This window comes from Rhopilema esculentum, chromosome 14 (assembly GCF_057945365.1).
Source record: "Rhopilema esculentum isolate cy_ngs chromosome 14, ASM5794536v1, whole genome shotgun sequence".
NCBI lineage: Eukaryota > Metazoa > Cnidaria > Scyphozoa > Rhizostomeae > Rhizostomatidae > Rhopilema > Rhopilema esculentum.
In genome coordinates this window covers 7,552,341-7,566,843 of record NC_142828.1, presented here as the reverse complement: position 1 = coordinate 7,566,843, position 14,503 = coordinate 7,552,341, and the positions used below count along the sequence as shown (strand labels likewise).

At 36.5% G+C, this 14,503-nt stretch overlaps 1 protein-coding gene across 2 annotated transcripts in view; it reads right to left on the bottom strand.

The window, feature by feature from the left end:
- Positions 1-1,098: 1,098 nt before the first annotated feature.
- Positions 1,099-14,503, bottom strand: part of LOC135695987 (uncharacterized) — a 72,443-nt gene continuing 59,038 nt past the window's right edge. For both annotated transcript variants that reach the window (XM_089112424.1, XM_089112423.1), the window contains 12 exons: positions 14,392-14,461; positions 13,659-13,729; positions 10,456-10,639; positions 8,951-9,012; positions 7,968-8,227; positions 7,068-7,145; positions 6,382-6,450; positions 5,462-5,504; positions 4,882-4,967; positions 3,518-3,566; positions 2,979-3,060; positions 1,099-2,045 (listed from right to left, as the gene is read on the bottom strand). In XM_089112424.1, the coding sequence (XP_088968550.1) occupies positions 1,987-2,045; positions 2,979-3,060; positions 3,518-3,566; positions 4,882-4,967; positions 5,462-5,504; positions 6,382-6,450; positions 7,068-7,145; positions 7,968-8,227; positions 8,951-9,012; positions 10,456-10,639; positions 13,659-13,729; positions 14,392-14,461 (1,113 nt within the window). In that variant the 3' untranslated portion in view covers positions 1,099-1,986. The remainder of the gene's footprint in view (positions 2,046-2,978; positions 3,061-3,517; positions 3,567-4,881; positions 4,968-5,461; positions 5,505-6,381; positions 6,451-7,067; positions 7,146-7,967; positions 8,228-8,950; positions 9,013-10,455; positions 10,640-13,658; positions 13,730-14,391; positions 14,462-14,503) is intronic.

The following is a 14,503-nucleotide window of genomic DNA, read 5'->3' as shown; positions in this document are numbered from 1 at the left end:
ACAACACAACACAACACAACACAACACAACACAACACAACACAACACAACACAACACAACTCAACACAACACAACACATCAGAAGAAAACAAAACATAGAAAAGAACAGAACCCCTAACCAGCCACAATGAGGTCTTCTTTCCATTAACGCAAAGTTAAACATGGTTTTTCAATTTTGTCATTTAAGGGGTCCGTTTCTCATACACGGTTGCATATAAAAATGCGGATGCCCAAAAAAATTTCCATTACAGGGAATATAGTTTCGAGCCCAAATCATGTTCTAATAAAACCGATAAAAAACAAAACATTATTAAGTCAATTTGTTTGTTGATCGCATAGTTCAAGTCAAATGGTTTATGGATTTGTAGACCATAGTCCTGTCTCACAAACAAGCTTATTTCAAATGAATTGTTTTTAAGGCCTAGTGTTTGATCAAAATAGTTAACCTCTTGGAAGAAAACTGACCAACTTACAATTAAAAGAAACCCATCTAGCTTTAATCGAAGCAGGCTCAGGCATGTCCTTCCCACGAAGAAGACATCATGTTCACTATTACGTTAGCAGGCGTTCCTCGGATTACTAAAAATAGATTTGATCCTTTAACAGTTAAATATATCTGCAGGGCAGCAGACTGGATTTATAGTAAAACCAAATGTTCCCTCTCCAGTAAGGACCTTTCCTATAATTACATCATGCCCCAATGCATTCTGGTACTTGTAGGTAAACCCGCCAACTTTTGTTTACGTTTGGAATGTGCTGTTCGGTATATATTCTGCCGTATTTTCCATGATTTGTTTGATTATTCGAGCAAAGAGCGTTGGATAATAACAGAACTTCGTATGATCGCCGTACAAAACATAAACAAATATTCGCGGGTTTAACTACAAGTACCAGAATGCATTGCGCCATGACGTAATTAGGGGAAAGGTCTGAGGGGAAAGGATTGAAAAGGAGCTGGGGGCAGGTTGATGCAGTAGCCAACAATGTGACTTCAAGCGGACCGACTATAAAACAAGAATCAAATTATAAGAATAAAGTTTCTAACAATTTTCAGGCTCCTAATTGTTAAAATTTAAGAAATAATAGGCCAAAGGAATCTTAACCAGGCTCGAATTTAATCGATAATTTGACTTTTAATCTACATGTGTTTTTGAGAAAATTAGAGAAGCTTGGCTTCAAAAATGTTACGTAGCACTCATCAAGCTTGAATTGCGGTAGTATGATTCACTCTCTACAATGTTTTGTGATTAAGAAAAACTGTGGTCAATATTTGAACATTTTTCTTAGGTATTGTTTTACAATAATCTCAGGCTCAGAATCATATATTTCTAAGGATATTGAGGCTTAGCAAAATATGAAGTGTTCGCATAAAAAGTGTGATTTGTAACAATTATCTAAACACAAGATCTAACAAACAAGAGGTTTAGTTTTGTGAAGGACATAACTTCTTAACTGCAACTTTAAGCAAGCAATTTAATGCACTTGCGTTAATTGTTGTCAATGACTTTCAATCAAATATTTACAGCTCTCTTTACCATATACACCAAACATTCACACTGGCGAAATACTAGCATCGTACAACCAAAAGCAAAAATCTTGAGAAAACCAAACATGATTTCTAAGCCATACAGTGATTGCCTTCTATCAATGAATCAAAACATTTTTTAAGACCATAATTAATACTCAGATTTGCCTGAGGTTTCTTTAATTATTCACTACAAATTGTTTGTACATGCTGCTACAATTGATTATGTGATTTCAAATCGAAGATCACCACGTGTAGCCAGATGGTCATGGTGATGATTATTATTATGCCTGAAGTGATAATGAAGATGATTATGATGATAGATGCTGATGATTTGTAAGAGAGCCAACTACGACACAAAGTAATACAAAATCTCGCAAATAAATACATCATTTGAGGGCACGACACAGTGGCATGGCTCGCTGAAGGGTATCTATAGCTTTGTCCATCTCAGCGAAGCATTATACTTTGTGTGAGCCTCTTCCATGGGACTTAGATCGACGTGATTCGCCCTTCTCATCTGAAACAGAAACGATCGGATGTAAGCCGCCTAAACTAATAGGATTTATATAAAGTATCCTTGCAAGCCGACGGCATCAACTGTTTGTATGTCCGCTTCAATAATCAACTTATGTTTACACCCAGCTCGTTTCTAAGAATAGTGCCGTCAAGATGTAACAAGCATAACTATACAAAGAATTTTAAGACAAAATCATGCAATATTTCCTATTAAGTGCTTCACTGTTTGCCTCTATTCAAAGACAGGCCGGTGCTCTAACGAATAAAGGACACTAAACACAAGTCGCTTTTAACACAGTAGACATGAAACACATTTTGAGGAATAGGTTTAATATAATCAAATCAGGCGTTGGTTTATAGGGCTCCAAGTTGCATCATAAGTAATCCACGGTTAACAACTTTTTAAATAAAACTTATAGCAATTCTTGCTTTTCTTTAAGTTGACAATTGTCAATATACATTTTTGCTATATGTGTCACAGCTATTATCAAACTTTTGTCTCAGTCATACATATATTTGATTAAAGATGCTTAAAGATGCAATGTGAGCCATATCTCAGTAGGTTTCGCAACGTAGTTAACTGATTTTGCATATTTTGTAGAGATCTTAGTCTTTCTTTCAGATTTAATGGTCGACCTTAGAAATTTGAAAAATTCCTTATCATGGTAAAACGAAATTCCTATTCAAATACCGCTTACGTTTGCTTTAAAAGAATCTCGTGCGTAGATGTAACGAAATTCATCCAAAACATCTGAATTCACCTGCAGTTGTACAAACCTAAACAAGCAGTGACTTGAGAAGATATTTTTGTTTTTGTTATAGGATAGGGTCATATTAAGCCTGACTAGTGTCTTTGTTTTCATTAACAAGCATGGCAAAGGATACTCATTTTGTTTAGCGTAAAGAATAGGTGCATTTTGATTTCAGTTCATACCATCAGACCTGTGTCCTCTCAGATGCATCATGTCTCTGTCTGCTGACTGAACCAACAGATGAAGCTGGGTTGCAACGAACGACTGCACAAAAAAACAAAATCTTATAAAAAAATTAACAAAACAAGGCCTATATCCTATAGGTAAAATGGCTGCTTGGTAAATTACATGGAAAATCTACAATCAGGTAAAATGCATTTTCTTGAAATAACTCTAATAGAAGACAAGGGAAAAATCTTGAATAGATATAGATATGAATGAATAGAAAAACTGTGAATAAAGGGAAAATCTTTTTTTTATATTCTCATAAAATTTACAACGACAATCAATTACAACACAAAAGCCTAGGGAGCATGAAAATGCATAACAACCCTAAGACTTACACTTAACATAGAGACACAAATATTACCATAATAAGCTACAAAAGTGATTTGAGTGGTGTCGCCCGGAAAATCTTCTACGGACTAAGAAGGTACGGGATTAAAATGTTGGTTTGCATGTTGAAAGAACAGTGACCCAAGCATTGTAGATACTAACACACCTGAATCAGCTCCATAGCTTCCTCGCGCATTTCCTCAGCCATTCGGTGACTGTGATCAAACAAGAAGGGATTAATGAAAACAGCCTAATCAAACTTGTTTGTTGTGTATAACGTAAAGAGATCTGCGTATATTAGCATCCGATGAATGGTCACCGGAAGGTTAAACGCAGATTACTGGAAATAGAAAAGCCCCTTTGCTGCTATTTCGAGGTCATACTTAGCGCAAGAGAGAACTTGCTCGTCTCATGTGAAAATGTCCTTCCATAAAAGACCCGCCTCAGTAGAACTACATGCTTTCATAAAATATACATCATAACAGTTAGGCATTTGATAAATGTCAAAATAAATGTATTTTGTTAATTTTATCTTTTGAAAATAATCAATTGTATTATGCATTAATGAAAATTACTGTTTACCGGTAAGTTATAAAGTGCTTGATGCCGTCCGTTTAGGTAGAGCTGTACACGCAATTTAATGTCTAGAACTGAACGGTCTTAAATTGCTACCCTGAGCTTCATGCTTAATGCGATCAGCAGAGTAGCAACTCGCAGAAGCAAATTACAACCATCCTGTTCCATACATCAAATAGCGTATTTCTCATTTAAAAAACATCAACCCCTTTCAAAAGAATATTTTCTTTGACAAGAATCATCCTGAAAAGGATTTTTCCAACAGGCCGATGAAAATCTATACGAGAAACAACTTCAGCGAATGTGCACTTAGTTAACAAAGAGCAAAATGTTTTTAATGCGCGCGCATTCTGACGTGATTTGCCTTCCCGCGAATGTCATGACGTTCTGTCCCGATTAGAATGATGTAAACTTATTGTGTAATGTAATTGATACGTGAAAGCCTATAGAGTGGCAAACAATGATGTCATAAAAACCTATTGTAGAATTCTTAAATTTTGACGTACATGACCTTGAAGAAAACCATGAAATACTTCTAAAGCTGAAAAATTTGCTAGTTCCGTCAAATAGTGACTGACATATGGCCAAACAAGCAGAAGGATCTTTCTCAATTAACCACAGTAATTGGTTATTACTTTTAAAACTTATTGACCGGGTCAAAACAACAGTGATCCATTGGTAAAACGTGGGTCAATTTCATATCAAATAGTAACATCAACACATACCAAACCAGATTAGAGAATAGTGTCTTACTGCTGGAGGGCAAAGATGCTCTAGTATGTTTTCAGGGTTAATAGCTAGTACCGTCTCCAGGCTTAATAGAAAGTCGTCTTATTTATGTATTATTGTTCCATATCGGCTAATAGCCACAAAAGCATCATGAATGTTAACAGGAGGTGGATATAAGAGGATGACATAACAAAATAAACAAATTGATTATGATTAAAAACCTACACATCGTGGTCTTCTCTGTTATACATAAGGGCATTCTGAAACATCAACATGACGTCACGGTGGAAATCGCTTGTGCATCGAATTACCTAATAAAAAAAGGAAAACTTAGTTTAGCTGCACTTCCTTGGCTACTGCAGAGGGAGAATCTCTAGACATATCAAAAACCTAAGTCTTTACAATCGCTAGATATATAAATATTTTAATATTAGTAGCCTTGGTAAACAGATATTTTAGGTCTGCTACGCCCCCTTAAATGTCTTTATCCTATGCTACAAGGAAAATGATTGGAATTTGTTGGATTATGAAAGACTGGATTTGAATATGACTATGAAAAATTACAATGGTTGATCAAGATTTTATTAGGTAACTTCGAAATATCAACTTTCAAGGAATCGTCTATGCCTCTGTTTAACTCAACCTTTAGAATGCAACCCATTGAAATAAAACCAAGACTGTTACAGGCCTGGTCTTGGGTACTAGAGTACGTCGCTTCATAGCGAGCAATCGTCTTGTACATTATTGTAACAAAGAACAATAATGCAAAGCCCTTTTGCTTAACCACGAATTAATCATTTCTCACCCCATTTTCAATATTCTTTTTTATTGTTGAGAGGTCCATTGGCCTAAAAGATAATTCATACGATCGTTGATGTAAGATTGTGTTTGACCATCATTAAACAAAACAAATTCTAAACTATGATGGAAAAACTGATAACCTGTCATTAACTGTGACAGGGCAGAAAATTATCAATCACCGCTAGACAGAGCGCCCTTTGCCATAAAATGATGGACACATGGTTGACGGGGGTCATTACTAAACAAGAGTTCAAGTGAGATGGGACTGCAGATCGCCGAAAGTCTTCGGAATAGTGTTGATTCTGCGTTGCGGACGTTAACAACGACGCCCTCTATTTCAGCTCTTATCAGCAATAAGGGTAGAATTTTAATTGGCCTTCCATATATCGGTTATAATACTTTAAACGTGCCTTTGACAAGTAATGGCTGGCCTAAGAAAGCTCATATGGTTATAAATGCTACCAAATCACAGATATTAACGATTCAGTTGTCTAAATAAACGGTGATCTTTAAGAGGGCGGGGCAAAGAGTTAAAGAGCCACAGTCAAACCGTACTACTATATTGTTGACCAATAGAGGTTCTCAAGATTTTCAATGTTGATCAAAAAGAGGGAAAACTTCCAAGCATGCGAGAAAAGTCTCGATGTCAATAGGTACAATATCAAATGCAGCTGCACAACACAAAATTCGTTATCTCCTATAAGAGTATAACGGTCAGGCAGGGAACACATTAGCATCGCCAGGGTAGACATATCAAATTGACCTAAATGCGTAGAAACGTGTACAAGCACAAGATAGGACTTTTCCAATTCAGTTTTTGAGTAACACATAGCTGGTATCTGTCTGTTTGTGTCGACACCCTGGATTATGTTGCATCCCCTTGAATGAAAAGAATATCTGTGCAAGGAAAGTGTGGAGAAATACCTCTTAATGATACTGTGATAGCCAGGAGCTTCGTCGTTAGTTACAGGGTGCATGAAAACATTGGCATATCTGCAATGAAGTGAGAAATGAATTACCACATAGATGCTTTAACCTGGCAATTAACAGCCCGCTTTTCACATTCAAGAGATTGCTTCAACCAGAAAATTAACACCTATAGATATGTGACCACAAGAGTCACAAAACCATCTGAAAATGATTACGCAAATTCTAGAAGCTGAATATATGTATGTGTAAACTAATTGCCAATAAGCAAATACGTTACAAAACAACGTGGATGTAAAATATCATTGAAAGAATATAATGTATCACTTGTATAAGGGCCTGGAAAGTTCTTTGTCGATGTTTTCTCTTTCAACAACAGTAAGTAGCTGGCGGACATCTATTAGTAAGTAGCGGACATTCTTGGTGTGGAGGGGGGCGGGTCAGTCACATTCCCCCCAATATTTTGGAGAACAATGGTCTTTTGTTCTAACATAATAGGAAATATGTCGTCATCTTATCAAAACAATAAGCCTGCCCCCCAATATTTGATTAAGTGTCCGCCCTGCTGTTAGTGGTAAAATTCGTTCCAAGGCCTAATAACTGTTCCACGTTTCAAAACCGGTGCAGAGAGGTAACACGACAGCTTTGAATGTTGGAAATAATGTCTGAAAACGAATTCTTACTTGTGACTAGCAAAAGACTTCCAAACAAGCATGACACTCTTTCTCCAGTTTTTTTGTGCTTGAAAATTCTCGTCGTTGCTAAATAAAACAAGAATGTTTGGAATAACAAAATTTGCTTTCTACGTTAAACTTATGTAGAGTTCTTTCGGTTTCGGGAGTATCTAGTGAGAAAACAAAATAGATTAACGGAATCATATAAAATAATTTTGAGTTTCAAATCATAACTTATTTATTCAGTCATCAGGTTGCAAACTTTGAAAATATTTCTACAGAACAGAGTAGTGTCAAGGCAGAAAACATAGCTAAAAAAGCCATATCATAACCTAGAGAACCAATACAGGTCTTCAAGTCATTTTGTTTCCATCCTGAATTTAACTCTATAGGCTATGATACTGTTATCCAAAGTTAATGTCAGTTTTTTGAGAATACCTCGGTTTAACGACAGTCTAACAAAAACGCGAGCTCGGTTACACTTCGACTTTCAAATGTTTGGTGACGTTAAAATGTTATTTGTTGTACGCAAGGCTCCTTTCCAAGCCCTATAATGTCTTCTTATCAAACCATTGAGTCTAGATGTTCTAAATCTTTTTCAAAACTCTACATATTATTAACAACCGAAATTAGATTTTTCAGTTTGCAACGCAACTAAGCGAATGACGCTTATTACGAAACTGGTGACTGTTTGTATCAAGGCCAGTCTTATTGAAGTAACGGCATTTTTAAGCTTCATCGTTACGGCTTTGGTTGTATACCGTACAATGACACTGAGATAACATTTGCAAACAAAACTGAAGTAAAAGAGACTTTCGTTGTCAAACAGGCATCATTTTGGGGGAGCGTGAAATGGGCCTAATTCTTTCCTTTCAAGACCGATGCAAACGAGCCAGAAAAAACCCGTACCTTCCAACACTCAAAGTGGGGCTGTTCGGTGATAAAACCATGCCACCCGACAAATTAGAAGATGAATTTCTTCCTCTTGATCTTCTAAGCATGCTTTGCTCTCGGGCCTCATCGCTCATTTTTGCATATCCTCCCTCGTCACCATCCTCCTGCTCCGTGTCAGACATGTCTTTTACGTCAGAGACACTAGCAACCTCGCTTTCAGTCTCATCACGTTCACTAGCTAATTCATCAACGGAGCCTGTGTCTTCTGAATCTTGCTGTAATGATAAAATTGATCTCTATGATCTTTATAATCTTGGATTATATAATAACTTCTTCGAACGTATTATTGCTGGATTTGACGTAAGGTATGGACAAGAAAACAGAAGAGGTGTTTCTATTGTCGGATTTTCGCACACTGATCTCACACAATTTACATGAAGCTTCTCCATTCAAATATATTTGAACTAGACGCAAATAAAAAGCATCTATGATTGGGCAGCCTGCAAAGGCAAATTATTAAAAACACTCCTAAAGAATCTTTTCTCAATTCCCAATCAAAATTCCTCGGTTTGAGGAATGTTTCGTAAAAATGAGAGCCTTGAATGGATGTGGCTAGGGCTAAACCAATCAGTCTGCTATTACGTCGGTCATAACCAAGCGGATCATACAGCAGCTTAATTTATGTCAACATTGTATCAGCATTTTTAACGATCCTGTATGCAACTGCAAACTTTATGGGTACACGGTCCTTAATAAAGCTAGAAAATTCACCAGGTATTGTCTACACAGGTCTCTCTCGTTTCGATGAGTGATAAAAAATAGCTTCATATTAATGACGCATAAATTAACATGATCTGCTGCCCAAAACGAATTACTAAAGATTGGTGAGATACCACTTGAATTTCCATAGTTTTCTTGAAAAACCCCATCGTTAACAAAATGTATATCATCGTCATATTTTTCATTAACAAAATACTGCTTCATCAAACATAGCTTACCAAGGATTCCAAATTTTTCAACAAAATTTGCTGAGGATGTTTCCTTCTTGCACCTCTCTTTCCTATCAATAATAACGATGAATGATAAGCAAAGGGAGTTCTTGTAGGCAAAGCATGCAAAATAGAGTAAAAAAGTGAAAGAAGACAAAATTAATAGAAAAAAGACGAATATTAACATTTTTATCATATTTTTCATATTTTCTGGAGATCATAATTTCAACTGATGAATTCACTAATGTAAAAGCTCAGAATATTTTTGAATGGTGAAAAAAGATGGCAAGTCATATCAACATCAATAAAAAGTTGTTTCGATTGTTGGCCAGAAAAACTGCATTGCAGTTCACATTTGACAGTGTAAACAGCTTATTGTCAAAAAAACAAAAGCATGCAAGTACAACAAATCATATCGGTAGATACTTTATCCAATTTGATAAATGAAATGGCAGCAGCAATATCGAAGGAGAATTTGCACTACCGAATAATCCTTAATAAGAATTCGACTACTAATCATAATGGATGTTGTCATCAGATAGAAGAGGTGGGTGCGTTTAGGAATCATTTCATAGAAATCTGTTCATTTACGATAGTTTCAGAAACCAATCTACAATAATAAAAGATTATATTTTTAGTGGCCTCATATCTTAAAAGGTTAATCAATCCATGTGAAAACAAAAACTAGGAAGAATTTTCAATTTTGTTTTTAAAAAAATATCGTTACACATGGATAATATTGGATAATAAGAGCATTGCAGAGATTTAATACTTCACTAACCTAGCTTAGGGAGATAAAACAGGGATAAGACTGCGCAAGTTGAGAGAGTAAAATGTTAGCTATACGCATGAAATCAAGACTGTATATTTTAAAGTAAATCATATAAAAGACAGGATCATCTGTTCCTCTTTTTGGCTACAGCAAAATACAAAATACTCTTGAGAAGTTTTTCGCAAAAGCCAAATACATAGTAGACTTTCCCAATGGGTATTTTTGTTAAATCCGTAAAGCATTTCGACCACTGCGAGGATATATCTTTAACTGCGAAGGAGATATTGTCTGCTTCCTTGTAAGACGTCACTAAATTGCTGAACACTTCATACTGCACCCCCTCTCCCCCTCTTCCCTTCCGACAATGCTGCTTGACACAATGCCTAGAGGCTCGATGTGGTCCAAAGGATTCCTTTAGGATAGCTATGATACTCGACATAACAGCAAATATAACTTTTGGGAGAGGACTTAATTGTGGGTGGAAGAGACGTATTTTTATGAGGAGGGGACGTATTATTGTGAGGAGGGGACATATTTTTGGAAGAAGGGGATGGGGTGAGGGGCTTTACTCCCGGAAACAGTTACTTTCTTCGAAACGGTACTTAAACAAAGGGGCGTTCCAAAGAAATTTGGTATGGGTAACCTCCTTAAAGCGGACACGTGTGAAACAAAGTTATTTGCCCGCTATTTGAAGGTGTTCACTGATGGGGGATTCACTGCAGTTGTATTCAACACAACACACCTTTGGTTTTCTTTATTCTTGCTCGTGGCGAAGGTTGAGATGAATCTGGGGTAGCCATCCCTTCATTATCTGGGAAATAATCCTCATCCTCCACTTTGATTCTTAGTGGTTCGATTGGTGTAGTGCGTGACGAGTCTGGGGTGCTCTTTTTTGATATTTTTCCAGTTGGAGATGAGTCAGGGATCTAATTCAAAGAGTTAATGCAAAGAATGTATATACAAAGAAATTTTTTGTGGCAAAAACATTCGAAGCAAATATACACAAATGAACGTGTCTATTTTCTACTTTTGTTCAGTAAAGCAATTTCAGTAAAGCAATTCACTACACCATTTTCTAACAGCTTCAGCGTATAAAGTCGCAAAATCACTATCTGGATACTTCAAACCTGTTTGATAAACGGGTTCACGTTATCGATATACGGAAAAACATTGATACCCTAGATAAGGTATAGAAATAAAAACAAGATAAAAAACATTGAAACAACCAACAGAACATTGATTCCAATTAAATATCTATAATTGCAGTTCATTACGAAGCCAAAAACAATTAGTTTATTGGTGGAAGCTTCCTTCCTCTTGATGCAATGGATTCAATCTTATATCACCAGACGCATTTGTAGGTAAATTTGCAATTATTCAGCACCGTCTTTCAGAATTGAAAGTCAATCTTGTCTTTATCAACCAAGAATCAGAAAAATATCCTTCGTTTTTTCGCCACGTTTCGAATTTCTAATCTCGTGAAGAGAACAATAAAAGGATTCCAAAGACCACTCGATAGCGCAAAAGAGGTCGTATACACAATAGCTTTGTAACAGGGGTTCGTGAACAACAAAACGAGGCGGGCAACGACCCAAGGAAAGTAGGCAATCAAAAAACAAAAAGCAATAAGCAGAGTGGATGAGGCAATCTTCCATTCACTAGGTCCACGTGGCGATTGACGTTTGGCCATCTTAGGTCTTTTGGGTGTAGTGAAGACATCGCTGCCCACATTGTTGAAACTTGAATCCATTTGCTTTTTTGATACACTTGGTCGTACCTTTAGTTTGGAATTTATCCAATTAGCAGCAGGCTGGATTGAAAAAATTTTGTTCCTAAAGCAAGGATTGTGTTCATGTCTATTTCCAGCACATCCTTCTGATGTATTTTGTGTGCAACATTGTACTTCAATAGAACCTTTTTCACGAATTTCTGCGAAATGCTCTTGACAGGCACCCTCTTCCTCCTCTCCTATACTTTCCAAAGAATGTGTAAAGCTGACCTTTAATGGAGACAAAGACCGGCTAAACGTGTTAGGTTTTGGTACTAGGTGATAGGGGAGCACTTGATTGCTGCGCTTTTTTAGGTGATAATTATCATTGACTGGAACACGATCGCTGGTGTCTGCTTGGAGTGACTTTTTCAGTGACACTGACTTGTCATCCAAAACACATGAAACATCTGCTTCCTGACCATCAACCTCAAGGCATATCCTCTCATTTTCAAGAACGTTTGATTTTTCTGACACGAACGTTTCTACTAACATCTTGCGATCTCCTGTAGTTATTCTGGTACCATTTATATCTCCCTTTTTTTCGTCGATCTCAGTTAGATTAGAGGGGTTTGAGTAAAACTGTAACTTTAATCTAAACAGCTTTCTATTATGTTTTCGGGCAATAGAAAATACTATGCAGTTGCTGACAATGACGGCTATTGCTGGAAGGAACATGTTGAAAAAACCAATGAAGAAAACGTATCCGCTATGAAGGTTTTTCCAAACGACACCGCAAGCAATGCCCGTCATGTTTTCGTAAGAGGCCCAGCCATTAATTAATGCTATAGGTAGAAAGGCAACAAAACTTTCAGCCCAAAGAATAGCTACGGCACTGGAGGCAACAATTGTTGTCACGGAGGCACTGTACTTGTAAGGAAATCGCAAAGCTATATATCTGTCAACGCAGATGCTGGCAAGAGACAGAATGGAGACACCCTGCAAATAGTATGTTATGAATAGGGCTCCTTTGCAAGTAGATACAGCATCACCATCTAAGTGCCCATCTTTTAACAAACTGGAGAGCTCAAAGCTTCCCACAAACAAGCAAGTGAGAAGGTCACAAAACGCTAAGCCCAGATTGAACACATTGGAAGGTCGCGTGCGATTTGCTTTCGAGAAAACGATGCCATAAATAACACAGAGGTTTCCATAACTCCCGCACACAATTAAGATAACAAAGTATACTATCAAAATCCCTCGATCGATTGAATTCGCAGAATCACTTTTGGAATCACACCCCATTTCATCAGTATATCTTCGTATCAGTGTAATAAGATTCTGTGATGATTTTATTTATTAGTCTCTGACTTTGTCTGTCTAAAAGTTCTTCGTGTTTTTCTTCACAGCCCCGTTTCTACTGTATCTCTTGACAGCCTCTATGCTTACGCTCTCTTCTAGATGTCCAGTTTTTAATTACAAAACTGATTTTAGCTACAAAGTTACAATATTGTATGGTAGATACAATATCAAAAAAGCACAATGCAGCAACTACAACGTATCTTTAAAGTTTTAACCCACAGCTTTAACAGCCAGTATTCCGTATATCTTTCGATACGATCCTGAATACTTAAGGAGCCTCCTCGTGTCAAAACCTAAACGAAATGGCGCTTTGACGATGAACCCTTTATAAAATATGCTAACATGAATTACTACCAAAGGTGCTTGGTAACACAATGAAGCAACCTGCAGAGGAAAAATAATTGCGCAAAAAGCAAGCACATGCCGGCACATGTGCATTGATTAACGACTACAACATTCTCAAGTAGGGCAGATACTCGCTACGAAAAATGGACATCTGCCGCACCAGTTATGTAAGGTGGATGTATCGTTAACTTGAAAGATAGCAGTATACAAAGGCTAACTCCTAATTTGTCAAATTTCTCTAAAAATAGCAGATCAAGAATAAACTGAGAACGTGTTATCCTGTTCTACTAAATGATATCCCACAAGCTGCCTGGCCACAAGTAATATCTCACTTTCGAGTCTTTTCTTATTTGATGATTGTGCTTAAGAGGTTAATTTGCAATGTTTTGAACTTTTTAAAATCCTTTTAAAGTCATCTGTGTCTCAAAAGCAAAACGACTGCCCCTTGCTCGCTAGTAGAATTGTCTTAAAGGGTAAAGATATGCAAAGGATCTGATCTGATTGTCAATCTGATTGTTAATCAGACATACCTTTGTTTGAGATGACGGTGACACTTTCTGTGATTGGAATGTACCAGTATAAAGCTGCGATGATTGATTTCCTAGTTAAAATACAAAAACGTCAACATGCAGCATCGAAATTGCCACTGTTTTATTTAAGCAGTCAAACTTTAATCATATCACTTAAAAATAACATCAAAAAGGTACACAACAAACATCATCCTTTGAATGAAGAAAAACCCAGAAATTAACGATCGATGCTTTGTAAAATCGCATCAAATTGTTATCCTCATTATCTTTTGATATGAATTCACAAGTTACAGGTTTTATTGCTTCAAACTTGGATTGGTAGCTTTTTTCGAAAATTGACTTCAAGTAAGCTTCTAAGGTTCAATAAATCTTCCATAAAAGTTGAATAGGATTAGTGTTTTGGCAAAATTAAAGAAATGATTCTGAAAAAATAATAATAATTCTAAATAAAAGAAAAATAATTCTGAACTTTTTAAGGTTGAGTCGCCGCCAATATACCATAAAACATATTGTTTACTGTTTTTATGATGATAATGTCTTTATGATGATGTGGTCATGAAGGGGCAAAAAATTTGAATACAAAGCAGATAGCAACAAACACAAACAAATAAGAACAGGCACCAACACAAACACGGACACAAACATAAACACGAACACGAACACAAACACGAAAACAAACACGAACACGAACACAAACACACTTTCTTTTTAAAAACATATATATCCCTCTCACCTTCTTTTGTCTCTTGTTTAATTACTCTGTTGTCGGAATCTTGTCTATCGTCCATTAAAGAGGCTGACATCTAAAATAACACATTAATTCGTTTAAAGTCGAGAGTCGATTG